General features: G+C 42.8%; 1 protein-coding gene across 2 annotated transcripts in view; it reads right to left on the bottom strand.

Moving 5' to 3' along the window:
- The window catches only part of MGAM (maltase-glucoamylase), a 95,454-nt gene that overhangs the window by 19,382 nt on the left and 59,247 nt on the right, over positions 1-16,825 (bottom strand). Inside the window, exons 26-37 of one of the 2 annotated variants that reach the window (XM_047095174.1) lie at positions 16,394-16,594; positions 14,251-14,405; positions 13,102-13,270; positions 12,747-12,843; positions 11,025-11,137; positions 9,917-10,042; positions 8,843-8,971; positions 8,474-8,584; positions 8,097-8,159; positions 2,301-2,435; positions 1,777-1,864; positions 566-704 (exon numbers count right to left, since the gene is read on the bottom strand). In XM_047095174.1, coding sequence (XP_046951130.1) covers positions 566-704; positions 1,777-1,864; positions 2,301-2,435; positions 8,097-8,159; positions 8,474-8,584; positions 8,843-8,971; positions 9,917-10,042; positions 11,025-11,137; positions 12,747-12,843; positions 13,102-13,270; positions 14,251-14,405; positions 16,394-16,594 — 1,526 coding nt within the window. The remainder of the gene's footprint in view (positions 1-565; positions 705-1,776; positions 1,865-2,300; positions 2,436-8,096; positions 8,160-8,473; positions 8,585-8,842; positions 8,972-9,916; positions 10,043-11,024; positions 11,138-12,746; positions 12,844-13,101; positions 13,271-14,250; positions 14,406-16,393; positions 16,595-16,825) is intronic. The other variant, XM_047095175.1, reaches the window with a different exon arrangement.

The raw sequence follows: 16,825 nt of genomic DNA, 5'->3' as shown, positions 1-16,825 counted from the left end.
AACAAGTAGTAACAAATAACTACGTATTTACTAAGTACTAAGGTTTGATATTTGGGGAGGAAGAAGGCGAATTCCTTTAGAAGGCTTCTTTAGAATAATTCTTCTTATTCATTGACTGAGCTCACAAAATGGGATAGTGCTAGTTCAGTAGACCATCAGTTGGCTCTCCAACAAGAAATAGAAATGAACAAACAAACCCAACAGAGATGAGTCACTTATGAAATAAAGGAAAGAGATAGCCAGTCCTCTGTGTTCCCTTCACCTCTTGTAATTAATCACGGCATCAGCTGCTCTGTGTGATCATTGCCTGGGTCTCCATATGTGCCTCCTGCACGAGGACTATCGAGTCTCCCACCGGCAGAACCATGTCTTGCTTAAACCTGTCCTTCTAACAATGCCTGGCTCCATGCTCGTGTTCACTTAATAAATAAGAATTGTGACCCAGTCATAATTAAAATCTTCTTGACCCTTGAGAGGGTGCATGAAAGGAAAAGCAGAGCAACTCTATCAGCCACTGGCTGGCCCTGCGGGTCGTGTGGACCAGAGAAGGGAGAGGGCCACTCACTCGTAGGTGGGTCTGGTCTGGGCCCATCCGTACAGGCTGTGCACGTCATAGTGTCGCACCCGTGAGCCGTCTGGCAGGATCTGCTGACTCTCCATGCACAGGGTCTTGCTGCTAAGGCCCAGGGCCCTGGACTCCAAATCTGAGGAGAAAGAGCTAGTGATATAAATGTCATGCTCAATCCTCTTTACCCCTGACCTCCCTTTAAGGGATTGGACACTGGAGCTTAAGACTAATCTGACCCCTACATGGGTCCCTCTCCTCCTTCCTCCCCAGGGGCAGGGGAATGTGCACGGTTCTGAGCTGCAATGGAGCCCACGGGTGTTTTCACAGGAGCAAATTTCTCCAGGAGCAAGCAGGGGCAACGGGGAGAAGACAAAGTTGCCAAACACCTGACCACGTGACAGGATGTAGTCTAAGCTTTTTTCTTGTAAATGATTTCAGGTAATTCTTATCGTAACTCTATAAAAAGAGAGATATCACTATCTCCCTTTACAATTCAAAGAGCTGAGATTTGGAAACATCGAGTAATCTGTTGAAGGTCATACAATTCATAGTGAATCTAATTTCTGGAGCCAAGATATGAACACAAGTGTTAGCGCCAAAGTCCAAAGACTCCACGATAAGGGGAAGCTGCTACTTTCCCCCCACTGGTGGCACAACAAACTCCCATGGAGGGATTCACACAAGTCTGAAGAATTAAGAAACTTAGTTCTAGAATCCTTTGGGGACATCACCACTGTTAAGTTTTTTTCGAACAAATTTGAGAAATTCAGCCAATAGGGTCAGTAACTTGTACACACACTCAACTGGGTAAACTGCTTGATGTGTGCTAATCTTTGGCCCCCTAAAAACCACAGCACCATGGGCGCCTGGGTGGCTCAGTTGGTTAAGTGTCCGACTTCGGCTCAGGTCACAATCTCGCAGTCCGTGAGTTCAAGACCTGTGCTGGGCTCTGTGTTGACAGCTCAGAGCCTGGAGCCTGCTTTGGATTCTGTGTTTCCCTCTCTGTCTGCCCCTCCCCCCGCTTGCACTCTGTCTCTCTCTCTCTCTCAAAAATAAATAAATATTAAAAAAAAAAAAAAAAAAAACAAAACACAACACCAGTTAAGGTGTGCCCTGAACAGTCAGGATAAACCCTGGCTGCCGGGCCCTTGCAGAGGTCATTCCTTGCAGCCCAGACTCTGCCAACAGAGGAGGCCGAGGGCTCTTACGTGGCATATAGGGAGGGTGGTTCAGAGTGGCATCCCTGCAGCCTGGGGGCACTGCTCCATTCACAAAACTCGCCGGCTCATTCATATCCTAGAAATGTCAAACACAGATATATCTTACTTTTTAAAATCATCACATCCCGTCAACTCAGAGACAAGGAAGCAGTGAACAAATCATTAACCTTCCAGCAATCCTGTAGATACCAGCCCAGGGAGACTCATCAAATCCAGTTGAGAATTGACTAGAATGATCAATTAAGCTCTCCAGAATAACTGGCTAGAAGATTTAAAAAAAAAAAAAAAAAAAAAAAATCCTCCCTCAGGGTATGAGGCAAGGCTCAATTCCAAGAAATTCCTTAGCAATCACCTTGGTGTTTTACTGGAGGAGCTGCAATCAGGTATGTCCAAGGTCTTTCTTGGATGATTATTATCCCTCTTAATTAAAGGTCATGATCACATAAGATTAGACACACAAAGACAGAAACTCACCTGTCCACATGGGCACAGACATAAACCCACACACTTACAATCCATATGCCATCAAACTTCAAGCTCTTCTCTGGATCCCGTGGATTGGTATATAGTTCTCGCATCTCCCTCTTCCACCATGTGGCAGTTGAATTACGGAAAAAGTCTGGGAAGGCCACGTAAGCTCGGTATTGCTGTAGACATTAAACATAGTGTGTTTGTCCATCAAAATGGTATTAGATAGCCTAAAGGCACTTCCTGAGAGCATAACTCATATACATCCCTGTACCACATGGTGACAGATAATCCAAACAGAGCCTAAATAACCTTCTCGGCTTATTTGAAATATAATGAGTGCACAGAAGAGACATTAGCATAAGTTAGACACCTTCTTAGCATTTGGAAAGCATCCATGGACTGTCTTCCTCTTTGTATCAACATGAATGGTAGCAGTCACTGTCTCACGTGTTAGATGGTTAACTTTCAACTTCTGTCCTGCCATTGCCTAAGCACGCCTGGCCATAGGATCACTTTTCGCAGGAAACACAGAGAGTAAGCTGAGGGTTGCTGGAGGGGAGGTGGTTGGGGGGATGGACTAAACGGGTGATGGGTATTAAGAAGGGCACTTGTTGGATGAGCACTGGGTGTTATATGTAAGTAAGGAATCACTAAATTCTACTCCTGAAACCAATACTACATATATGATAACTAACCTGAATTTAAATAGATAGATAGGTGGATAGATAGATAGATAGACAGACAGACAGACAGACAAAACAGGATCCAGGGAGAGACTACAGCTTGAAACAGTCAACAGGCTGGAAAGAAACATCCAGGTGCTCTCCTGTCTCATTCTCACTGGAAAAAGGAGATGAGGGAAAAGATCTCTAACTAGTGGGCAACTGTTTACTACAGTTGCAGAATCACTTGAGAATTACAGTGTCAAGTAATTTAGGAGGAGCTAAAGGGGAAGTTTAACACTGCCACCCCTTCTCTTTGTCTTCCTCAAATAATAAAAGCTTCCTTTTTGTCTTTTTTAAAATTATTTTTATGTCTTTTTTTATTTATTTCTGAGAGGGAAAGAGAGAGACAGAGAGACAGAGAGACAGAGAGACAGAGACAGAGTGCGAGCAGGGGAGGGGGACAGAGAGAGGGAGACACAGAATCCGAAGAAGGCTCCGAGCTGTCAGCACAGAGCCCAATGTGGGGCTCAACCCACAAACGCTGAGATCACGACCTAAGGTGAAGTCAGATGCTTAACCAACTGAGCCACCCAGGTGCCCCTAAAATCTGTCTTTATTTTAACCTGGAGAGTGGATCGAAAGCTTAACTATATTGCAAGGTTTTTGAGAGCATCTCAAAACTCATTTTATTTTTATACTCATCTGGCTGGTCTTTGCACCCTCCACAGTGCTTAGCTTAGAACCTGACATAAAATAAATGCTTGGTGCATAATTGTGAATTCACACCACTGAGCAGCAGCAAATATTCATAAATTTCTATACAGCCCATGTTGCTTGTGATGGAAGTGTATGGTCTTTTGTATGTCCCAGTAAATAGGTTCCTCTGTGCTTCTCAGTGCATTTTAAGAGTTAAAGAGCTAAGAAATGTTGGTGGCAGAGGGGGTAGGTCCTGAGGGGGGACCACAGAAAGAGGACTTAGTTTAGGAAACCTCCAGTTCTCGCACACAACAGACAAAAGGCAAGTAGGAGCCCCTATCTCTAGATAAAAGGCAAAAAAGGAACACAAAGCAGATAACAGAAACGGAACAGAATGCAGGGGTCCAGCTCACAAAGTAGTAAGAGGTAATGAACCACATCACTGAGAATGCTTTGAAAGGGAGGCACCCCAGAGATGCCTTCTTGTTAGAAAATAGAGGTAGAAATGTGGAACCAGAAGAAGAGAACTTTTCACCAGAAACAGAGGTCCAGCTCAGGCGGGGTTAGAAACATGGAGTAGGGGTGGGGGATAGAGGACTAGGGTAAACAGAGTCAATACCCACCATGCCAGAGTCATAACTGAATCCCATATGGGATCCAAGGGAGAAATTTGACCAACTCAAATTCATTAACTTCACTAAAAGGTGCTCTGATGATTCTGACCCATGAAATAAATGTTTTGCCATTCCCCAAAGCTGTGGCTCTGTCTCCCTCCTTCTTACTTCCACCCTCACCTTCCTTGGTCTCAACTCGGGATGCACTCACCTGTACGCCTGGCCATAGGATCACTTTTCGAGCCCACTGTGTGTCTGCTACCAAAATGCAATTCTAAGGCCTAATCCTAGCCTTACTGAATTAAATCTAAGCGTCAGACTCAGAAATCTGCTTTCCACAGGCTTCCTGCTATTTGCATGTTTGTTTGTTTTATACTACCCTCAGCAGAGCCTGACCTGCATATCAGGAGCTTCGCCCCCATTGGCCTCATGAAATGGGTTTCATTAATATAAATACTCATAATTATTCTATCTACTGAGAATCTCTTATGTGCTATCAAATACATATCATGGCCCCCTAATGGAGTGCTTCTTATGAGAGACACAACTGGCATTTGGGGCAGGAGACTTCTTGGTGGAACATCCCCCGTCATCAGAGCTACGAGCATCCCTAGTCACGTCCCACTAAATAAATGCAATTTGGTGTTCCCCTTGTAATAATCCAAACTGCCCCACAGGTTTCCAAATGCTCGTGATGGCTGATGAAATGTGGAGCTTGTATGGTGATAGGCAACCTCTTCATTGCTGAAGCGGGCCCTTTCCTAGTATAACGATTTAAAAGTCATGGTACTGGTATAAAAACAGATACGTAGACCAATGACACAGAATAGAAAGCCCAGAAAGAAGTCTATACATATACCATCCGTTAATCTTTGACAAGCATGCTAAGAACACACAATGGGAAAAAATAGTCTCTTCAATAAACAGTGTTAGGAAAACTGGATGTCCACATGCAAACGAATGAAACGAAACCTTTATCTTACACTACTCACAAAAAATTTTCAACCTGTTTTAAAGACTTACATAGGGGCGCCTGAGTGGCTCAGTCTGTTAAGTGTCCGGCTTTGGCTCAGGTCATGATCTCGCAGTTTATGAGTTTGAGCCCTGTGTCAGGCTCTGTGCTGAGCCTGCTTCAGATTCTGTGTCTCCCTCTCTCTCTGCCTCTCCCCTGCTTGCTCTCTCTCTCTCTCTCTCAAAAATAAATAAAATCTTAAAAAAGTTTTTTTAAAGACTTAAATATAGGGGCGCCTGGGTGGCGCAGTCGGTTAAGCGTCCGACTTCAGCCAGGTCACGATCTCGCGGTCCGGGAGTTCGAGCCCCGCGTCGGGCTCTGGGCTGATGGCTCAGAGCCTGGAGCCTGTTTCCGATTCTGTGTCTCCCTCTCTCTCTGCCCCTCCCCCGTTCATGCTCTGTCTCTCTCTGTCTTAAAAATAAATAAACGTTGGAAAAAAAAAAAAAGACTTAAATATAAGACCTGAAACCATAAAACTTCCAGAAGAAAACAGGGGAAAGCTCCTTGACGTTGGTCTCGGCAATGATGTGGGGAGATGGGGTCTGACACCACGTGCATCAGCAACAAAAACAAAAATAAAAAACAGGTGGGACTATATAGAACTGAAAAACTTCTGCACAGCAGAGGAAACAGTCAACAAAAGGAAAAGTCAACGCAGGGAATAAGAGAAAATATTTGCAAACCATATATCTGATAAGAAATTAACTTCCAAAATATATAAGGAATTTACACAACTCAATAGCAAAACATAAAGCAAAACAAATAAACAGATTATGGGGCACCTGGGTGGCTCAGTCAGTTGAGCATCTGACTTTGGCTCAGGTCACAATCTCGTGGTTGGTTCATGAGTTTGAGCCTCGCATTGGGCTCTGTGCTGACAACTCAGAGCCTGGAGCCTGCTTCAGATTCTGTGTCTCCCTCTCTCTCTGCCCTTCCCCTCCTCATGCTCCATCTCTTGATCTCTCAAAAATGAATAAAAATGCTTAAAAAATTAAAAAAAACAAATACACAGATTAAAAATTAGATAGAAGACCTGAATAGGTATATTTCTAAAGAAATCATACAAATGGCCAACAGGTACACGGAAAGGTACACAACATCAGTAATCATCAGGGAAATGCAAATCAAAACCACAATGAGATATCATCTTATACCTGTTAAGATAGCTCTTACCAAAAAGACAAGAGATAACAATTGTTGGCAAGGACATGGGAACCATTGCATACTGTTGGTGGGAATATAAATTTGCATGGCCATTATGGAAAATAATATGGAAGTTCCTCAAGAACTTAAAAATAGAATTACCATGTGATCTAGCAATCCCACTTCTGGATATGTATTCTGAATAAAATGAAATCAGTATCTTAAAGAGATATATATGTACTGTCATGTTCATTGCAGCATTATTCACAATAGCCAAGATGTGGAAATAACCTAAGCATCCATCAATTGATGAATTTATAAAGAAGATGTGGTGTGCATATGTATGCATTCATATATATATACATATATATATATATATGATGAAATATTATTTAGCCATGAGAAAGAAGTAAATCCTGCCATTTGCAACAGCGTATATGAACTTAGAGGATATTATGCTAAACGAAAAAGTTACACAGAGAGAAACAAATACTATATGATCTCACTTATATGTGGAATCTAAAAAAAAAAAAAAGTTGAATTCATAGAAATAGACAGTAGCATGGTGGTTACCGGGGGGAATGGGTGGGGGAAATGAGCAGATACTGGTCAAAGGGTATAAACTTTCATTGTTAAGATGAATAAGTTCTGGGGATCTAATGTATAGCCTGGTGACTATAGTTAAAAACACTGTATTATACACTTAAAGATTGCTGTGACTGTAGATCTTAAGTATTCTCACCCCACATAGATAAATGATAAATATGTGAGGTGATGGACGTGTTAATTAACCAGACTGTGATAATCATTTCATGATATATATGTATTAAGTCACCACACTGTACACTTTAAATAAATATACAATTTTGTCAGTTATACTTCAGTTGTGCTAGGGGAAAAATACTAAAAAAAAAAAAGAATGAATGAATGAATGAATGAATGAATTAATAAACAAATGAATGAATGAATGAATGAATGTCTGCCAAGGAGACCCTGACCCTCTCTGGCCTGGCAGATTCCTGTGTCCATGTGGTCTGCCTGGACCAATAAACTTCAAGTGGCTTCCTCTGAGAAGCAACAGAGAGAAGAGGAAGCTAGGTCCTCTGCCTTGAATCCCTATCTAAGAGCGATTACAAGTAAGCACTTGTACCCTGGAGAGAGCAAGTTTTAACGCAAGGCTGGGAACTGGAAGGTAAGAGCACAATTGAGAAACCCAAAGAAGGATAAGGGATGTATAAGAGCGAAGATGGAGAAGCTTGTCCATGGAAAACAAATTTACAGAGAAAAAGATCCCATTGCTAAAGACAGGGTTTGGAGACTATGTTTAAAAGGGATACTCAAAAACAAGAACAACAACAAATATACTATTTCTAGGAAAACAGTATTTCTTGGAGGTGGAAATTTCATGGGCTTTTGGAATCTGACAGCCTTGGATTTGAAGTCATCACTAAGTCACCTAAAACCATGGACCAGTAATTTACGCTCATTGAATCCTAGTTATGCTGAGGATGATAATACCTACATCCCAACGGGGAGTAAAATATTACAGGTAAAGTGACCGGCACACAGATGGGCACACAGGACAAAATCCCTCAGTGTATTCCTGGCCACACCCCCACCCATGGCATGGGGATGTCCGCTATCCCGGGTACAGCTGCACCCTCCTGGCAGTCATGACTTCACCCACATCCACAAAGGGCCCTTTACCTCCACTTGACTCTCCCAGTCTAGAGACCCGTTTACAATGACATTAGGGAAATCAGGCCACACCTGTGAAGAGAAAACTGTTCAAAAGCAATGCACTAAATAATTTATGTTATATAGTATTTCCTGAGAAATTATATACCATAGGTCCTAGGGATGGTAATACTTTGATTTTGTTCTAGAGAAAAGTAGATCCCATAATGCACATACACATGTACATTCTCTAAAAATGTCAATTGTGTTGACAAATATTGACTGAGAAAATGAGACCTTCTGATCTCAGGACCCAAACAGAAAAGGCCCAGAAACAACATGCACAAACACACCAACAGTTACCCAACCCCAGGCTGGGGATTAGCGGATCACCACTCTGGTCATACCTTTCCCCAGACAATGCCGCCACCATTTGGAGCTTTGATGAAGACATCATCCTCCACACCCCGGGTGAATGCAGGATAGGGCTGTGTCTCGTTCCCAGAAATGGCTGGGTCCTGAAATCGAAGCTCAGATCAGGTGAGAAGACCAAAGCCAGAGAACATCTCAGGACAGAAAAAAGGAGAACTCTTCAAACAGAAGGGCACAAACTTCCTCCTGAACTGTAGGGCTTCTGTGCATTCTGGGAAATACACTTTCTCACTGAACCTCAACTTCTCTGCTCATAACATGGAGGGAAACACATATGAAGCTTCCCCCTCACTAAGCCCATTCGCTGTCCTCAACGAACTTCACCCATTCACAGAGGGACCAACCAGAATAAGGATGACCCGCATCCCGTCGGCCTTCATGCGAGTGATCAGAGCTGGAAATCCTGCAAACTTGGGGCTGAGGGTGAAGTCCAGCTGCCGCTCCATGTAGTCGATGTCTGAGTACTGAACGTCCTGGGGGAACACACAAGGAAAGTGAGAGGTTCCCTGTTATAAAGGCCAGGTTCCAGGTGAGAACACGCCTCTACTAACTGATGGTGGATTTCAGATGGTTTTTTTTTACTTTTTCTAATCCCAGGTATTAGGTATTATGTTCTGGGAAATTTTCAAATTTTCAGTTGTAAAATAGAAAAAAAAAAAAGACGATAATGCATATCTATCAAGGCTACTATGAGGATCAATGAAAAGGGCAGATGAGAAAGTGCCTTGTGAATGGCTGGTATGAATGATTGTGGTTACCTGCCCCAGGAGGCTGGCCCTGGGATCAGTGGTTCACTTTCAGAGAAAATAATATAATGTAACCTACCCAGTACTAATACAACTGGATGGATGGCAAATCTACCTTTAAAAAAAAAAAATCCCCTGTAATTGCTTTAGAATATCCAATCCTGGGGGTTACCAGACAAGCTTTCTTAAAAATGAAATATTGCATGCTATACTTATCATTAATAGCAACAATTGTAAACAACAAGAAAATAGAAGAAAATTAAAAATGTAAGAAGTTCATGGGATCAATTTCTCTGATTATTGGACCCCTCTTGTCCTCAAGTGAAGGACAGAATTTGCTTCCATATGTATTTCATCAGGAAACCAGATCCCTATCTACAAGCTTAGCTCAAAGCTGAGGGAAGACTGTGCTGTACCAGCAGAGTGTTGGAACTGAGGTTATATCTACACATGTGGTGGTATGGCTGAATTTGGGCCATTTTATTGTTTTAAGCAAAACTGCTGTTTGAGTAACCTTTCATTTTTATGATACCAATGATGTTTTTGACTAAATGTTTTAAAATTGTGTAGTTATAGAACCCCTGCCCCCCAAGTCAAGCTAATCCCCATACAGAGACAGCTAGTGTTGGCCATAAGATCCCAGAGCCAGTACACCACATATGGAGAACGTACATAAGGAATCTGGGCAGCCACCATCTCATCATACAAGCTGGCAATCTCAGAGTCATTCTGGTATCCATAGCGACACAGCTGAAATCCCAAGGCCCAGTAAGGAACCATCACTGGCCGACCGATCAACTAGAAAATAGACAGAAAACTTCATCCTTCAAAAGGAGAATCTGGATTGACATTGTCAACAAATTAATAAGAACATCTTTCCAGTGTCCCAAGCTAGATAAGCAGCAAATTCAAATACGGAGAGAAACTAAGAGGATGAAAAGCCACAGGGACACCTTGGAGAAAGCTTTCTGCTGGATCTTACCTTCTTCCCTAAGAGGTTTGGAAAATCTGATTTTACTCTGAATTCTAGAGGCATTGTAGCTTACTGGTTAAAAACTCAGCATCTAGAGGCAAAATGCCTGGCTTACCATCCAGGCTCCAATCCCTGCTGGCTAGGTGGCCCTATGCAGAAGGCAAAAACCTCTTGTTCATCACTTCCTGCACCTGTAAATTGGGGATAATACTGGTATTTGCTTCATGGTGCTCCCGTGAGGACTGGATGAGTTAATATATGTAAAATGATCCATGATACGCAGTACGTTATATGCATGCTCGTTGCTGCTGCCAAAGTAACTGTCCTGGCCCCTATGACCACCATTATTACAAGCACCATCACTGTTACCACATCACCATCACCATTACTGTACCACCACATCCACCACGTCCATCACTACCACCACTACCTCTAACACATCACCGTTAACATACCATTACTGCCGCCACCACCACCATTACTATTACTGCCACCCCCACCCCCACCGCCATCACTGTTACCACCCCCCCCCACCACCACCGCCATCACTGTTACCGCCACCCCCACCCCCACCACCAACACCACCAGTAGCACCACTAGTACTTCTGCTACTCTGCAATGCTTTGAGAGGCTGCAAATTTAATAGTTCTTGGGATGTCTTTTGTCTCCTCATTTTATAGTCTATATCTATCTTCCAGAAAGACCAACAATTCCAGTTATCATCTGAGAGCTATACTAATAAAGGTAGATTTGGGAACTCAGAAGATACTACGTGAATACTTGATTATCAATTTAATTCCCTCCTACCTCAGTATACTGCTGAGTGACAAGCTCGGGAGTTGGCCCCAAGAACACGTAAAAGTCCAGAATTCCCCCTATGGTGCGGTACGTCAAGGCAGGCAGGGGCTGGAATGTCACATCTGAAGATATAGGAAAATATCAATCAAGCTGGAAACTTCCAAGGGGAGGAATTACCCCTGAAATTCTTACCTTTTCCTTCTCCCAATGCCTCTTTATTAGAGAATATGAAGAAAAAGTATTTTTACTATGCCTACATACTAGGCACTTTAAAGAAGTGAAAGTCTACAGGGTGCTACCCCTGGATTTTTTTTGCCATTGGGTTTATTATTATTTTATAATATGTTTTGCCATTCTGCTCTTTTCAAATTATTACTCTTACTTTAGAATAGTTTAAGACTTACAAGAATTTGCAAAAATAGTACTAGAGTCCTTTGTACAGTTCACCCAATTTCCCCCAATGACAACATCTTATGTAGCCATTGTACATTGTCGAAACCAGGAGTTGACATCCATATAAAACTCTGAAGTCAGGAACAGACCTTACTCTGATTCCACCAGTTTTTACATGCATACTTTCCCCTCCACCTCCTGATTTCCCACCCTCTTTCCAAGAGACCATACAAATTTTCTTCACACTCCCATACCCCCAGGGTGAGCACTCTTACCCAGAGCTTCTCCACTAATTCAAAATAAAAAGATGGTTCCCACTGGCTGACCTACAGGATTTTTGGGACTTCCTTGGTCTTGCTATCCCTTTTTACATTTTTGCCAAATAAGAGTTAACTCTTGTTACCACATGTTACTGAACTGAAACAAACAGAAAGCCTAGATAGAAAATAAAAACAAAAAACAAAAACACTGTCCCCAGGGTAATAATTTTGACTTTAGGGAGCAGCTAGGTCAAACACATTCTGGTTTTTTTTTTTAATGTTTATTTATTTTTGAAAGAGAGAGAGAGAGCAGGGGAGGGGCAGAGAGAGAGCAGGAGACACAGAATCTGAACCAGGCTCTCGGCTCTGAACTGTCAGCACAGAACCCAATGTGGGGCTTCAGCCCATTAACTGTGAGATCATGACGTGAGCCAAAGTCAGATGCTTAACCGACTAAGCCAGCCAGGCACCCCTCAGGCAAACACATTCTAACATTACTCAAGAATGACTGGTTCACTATCAACAATACCCAAATTATGGAAAGGACCCAAATGTCCATCAACTGAAGAATGTATAAAGAAGATGTGGTATTTATACACAATGAAATATTACTCAGCTATCAAAAAGAATGAAAACTTGCCATTTGCAATGATGTGGATGGAACTAGAATATATTATACTAAGTGAAAAAAGTCAATCAGAGAAAGACAAATACCACATGATTTCACTCATATGTGGAATTTAAGAAACAAAACAGATGACTATAGGGAAAAGGAAGGAAAAATAAGATAAAAACAGAGAGGGAGGCAAACCATGAGAGACTCTTAAATACAGAGAACAAACTAAGGGTTGCTGGAGGGGTGTTAGGTGAAGGGGTGGGCTAAATGGGTGATGGGCATTAAGGAGGGCACCTGTTGGGATGAGCACTGGGTGTTATACGTAAGTGATGAATCACTAAATTCTACTCCTGAAACCAATACTATATGTTAACTAACTTGGATTTAGATAAAATTTAAAAAAAAAAAAAAAGAAGAATGACTGGTTCACAGAAATAAGAGGAGATGTTGGTGTCATCTTACCCATGGCGTTGCTGTTTAGCAGGAGCACCCCATGGGCACTGCCATCCTGCTCCAGTGCCATGTAGTAGGGGTGGACGCCATAGGAATTCTTCTTGTACTGGGAGAGTTGTGGGGGAGAAGCGTTAAGAGGTTAAAAGACATCATGGCTGAGAAAGAAACTCAACAAAAAATGACTGCTAAGGTCCATGCAGTGAACTAAATACATAAGAACAAAGGAGCCTGACAACAAATTGGCCCTCTGTCCAAATGCAGAATGTGACCATCTAAGGTTAGCCAGGGAAGAAGATGAAGCATGAAGTGCACACAGTATGAGCAGAGAGAGGCAGACACAGATCCCCCAGTGCTTTCTCCTTACCCCCGGGGGTTGGTCTCGGGAGAACATCCCCCACGTGTGCCAGTTCAAGTCTCTCCGAAAGGCTGTGTGCTCGGTTTCCCCAAAGCCATAGACATATTGGGAAGGAAGGCGAGTGGAGATGCGGATGAACATGTCATTGAAGGTAAAGCCAAGGAGCTGAGAGTCCCAACTGCAACACAAAAGGGTGTATTTGGAAAATAAATGGGTTATCCTATTGGCTTCAAACAGTCAACACCCTGTTTGCCAGGACAACAGAACTCTTGGTCCCCTCTCCCCCCAAGAGCCCTGTTAATCTTCCACACAAACGCAAAGTCTATTTCATTAAAATGATCTCAGATGCACTTGCTACCAGCCCTGGAGCCAGCCTTCATTCTCCTATTTTCCTCTCCCACTGCCTTCCTTCAGTTCTGTCCCCAGGATGCCACATCCCATCACATGTCACCACCTCCGTTGCTACCACTCTACCCCAGCCCGGGGTCCTATTCCTTCTCTTCTACGGTCCACTTGCTACATAACATCTGGAGCGATCCGACCACAATATGCTCCAGCCACAATGGACATCTCCTCCCTTAATATGGCGAGCTTGCTCCTGCTTCACGGCCGTGTGCACCTATTTTTCCATCTGTCTGAAGTGTTCTTCCCCTTCCCCCAGATCCACATGGGTGGATCCTTCTCATCTGAGTCCTATTTCAAATGTCACCTTCTCTGAGAGCCCTCCTCTGACCACAGTATCAAAAGCAGTCAACCCCCCATAACTCCTGATTACCCTGTTCTTTTTCCTACATAGCAGTTGTCACTATCTAAACTTCCTTATGTATATTTTAACTTAAATTATCTTTGTTATTTACCATGAATCTTTGGCATGAGAAGAGAGACCTCATCTTCTATAACCACCTAATATAGAGATAATAGATACTAACCACCCCATAAACATTGGTTGAATGAATCCCTAATACATGTAAGTGCCTCAGTAATTATTGCCAGGGAAGTAAAGATTTCTCATAAGAACAGACCCAAAAGGAATAACATATTCATAAATCTGGAAATGGATGATGTGATGCTTTGAGCCAGGGTATCTCCAAGGACAATGGACCTGGCAGTGCATGTATAGGTAACCATCAATTCCAAATCCGACTAGGAGCTACTTACATTACCGAGCCTGTACTCTTCCGGCGAATTTCAATCCCAAACGGATTCTTCTTGATGAGGACATCATATAGCTGACCCTCTGTGGTGCTGGATGGAACCCTGGGTATGTTGAGAGGCACCGGGACTTCATACCGATTGTTGTTAGGATCATAAATCTAGGGTGAGTGGGGAAAAAAAATTAGGAAAATATAGTACTCTAGAAAACCATATCCTTAGCAGAAACTTGGTATCTTTGACACAGAGTCTGAATGCTAATATTTCTTTGTCTCTGGAAGCTCATGATACCAGGGATTTAGTTACAATATCAAAGAACAATAGACTTCACATTCTGATCTGAGTCTGTCATATCTCATTTTTAAGGCCCCTATCACAGTAACACATTCCCTTTGATATTGGTGATATCTTGGAAAAATCAGTCTAGAAATCAGTTTGGTATGTATGAATATATTATTTATTACTTTGCATGTGGGTGTACGTGAATATCTGAAAGCTACTGTGATTGAAAAAAAATCCATCAAAAACACTATTTGATTAAAATAATCATAGGTGTTCTTGCTAAAAATGGGGTCTAGACTGATTCACTGAATACCTACTCTACTCCTGCCTGATGCTGTACTGGAGACCAGACACACTAAATCAAATAAGACACGACTGTTGTTTTTAAGAAATTCACATGCTCCTGGGAGGTAAAAGAAGTACCCGCGATACCCGGGTGATGATGTGTGCTAATGTGGAGCGATGTAGGAGTGTTGTGAGATTACAGAGAAGAAAATGCCTAACACAGTTACTGGAAGACTGAGAAGGTTTCACGAGAAAAATGCAGGCTGAGTGTTAAAAACTTGGCAGCTATTATTAACCAAACACAGCAAGGAGATAAAGTCATTTCTGGTAGAGAAATAAATGCAAAGGCACAGAGTATTGAAGCAGGGTCAAAAAGAGACAAATCCTGGGTCCCCTGGGTGGCTTAATTGGTTAAGCATCCGACTCTTGGTTTTGGCTCGGGTCATGATCTCACAGTTTGTGGGTTCGAGCCCCACGTCAGGCTCTCCAGCCAGCAGCGTGAAGCCTGCTTGGGATTCTCTCTCTTTCCCCCTCTCTCTCTGAGCCTCCCCTGCTCCCACTGTCTCTGTCTCTCTCAAGATAAACTTAAAAAAAAAAAAAAGTCAAATCCTGGAGAGAGAGCTATGGTATGATCAGGAGGTAGAGTAAGAAAGGGTTAATGCAGGAAATGCAAGCAAGTTCATTTTCTTCAAACTCATTAGGTGCCTACCACAGGCCAGTGCTTTGGTGAGGACAGAAAGATAATAGAGCATTTTCCCTGTATTAGAAGTTGTAAGGGGACTCAGAGTCCAGGTTGATAGCAGGTGGTGAAGAACGTTTCGGGCAACGCCTGATGTCTTTCATTTACTCTCTCAATAAACATCTGAGTACTAACTACATACAAGCTCTATGTCAGATTTTAGAAACACAGAGATGAACAGAGAAATTCCTGTCTTTGAGAAACTGACGATTCAGTAGAGAAAGACATAAGAACAGCCTATCACTAATCCTTAGTTGTGATTAAATCATAGGAAAAAAAGATCACTACACTTGTGTGGCTATTCCATAGACACCCTGAATTCAGCATCCCAAACTGAACTCATCTCTTATTTTGCCCAAGCCCAAGCCTTTCCCATTTTCCCATCCAGTTAATAGCACCACCATCCATATAGAGACACATGCCGGAAACGTGGTAATCATTCTTGATGCCTCCCTCTCCCTCATCACGTACTTGAAGGCATCACCCAATCCTGTGATCCTACCTTTTCAGTCCTCCCAGATGCCCGCCATTCTTCTCCTTTCCTATTCCTGCTCTACACTTGGTCTCCCACGTGGATGACCTAACTGGCAGCCTCCTTTTTCACTCTTGTTCTCCCAACCACTTTCCTTACAGCAGACACCGCGATCTCTTCAAAATAGAACAGAGAGCACTGTTCCGTCAACGGTTTCTCGGTGCTCTAGGATAATGATCTAGTATATTGGGGCAGGGTTAGCTTAGAAGGGCACACTTACTTTAGTGCTCTGCAGCCTCCACTAGCAAAAGAAATGGAACTGCCAACCTCCCAGGCAGTACCTGATACATAGACGCACTGTGAACACACACCTTAAACTGCACCATGTCGTTCTTATGGTAGGTCACTTGCACACGGAGGGAGGTCACGGGTACCGAGGGCAGAGCGGAGGCATATAAAGAAGACTTTAATGAGACGGTAGCAGTGGCACCACGTGAGTCATACTGAATGTCGCCGACAGAGTACAGGTCATTGACAAAATAACAAAATGGGACCCCAGGAGAACTAGGTGCCTGAAAAGGAAAGCTAACGTCAGCTCAGTATGTGTTCCTAGAATGATCGAATATAAGGGGGCTAGAAAAGGCAATCTGCAGGGAGACAAAGCCAGATACTCTTTGGTAGCGACCTACATTTAAATTCCTGGTCTCCTTGCAAAGTAGTTATAAAAAAAAGAAAGGTCCTACTCCTGTCCCTACCTATTCTTTACAGTCAGATAAAAACTCGGGTTCTTTTGGAAATCTTTC

This window comes from Lynx rufus, unplaced genomic scaffold, assembly GCF_022079265.1.
Source record: "Lynx rufus isolate CCGP_SWC_20201006 ecotype Redwood Valley unplaced genomic scaffold, mLynRuf1.p SCAF_4, whole genome shotgun sequence".
Taxonomy (NCBI): Eukaryota; Metazoa; Chordata; class Mammalia; order Carnivora; family Felidae; genus Lynx; species Lynx rufus.
This window is presented reverse-complemented; position numbering and strand designations above follow the sequence as displayed.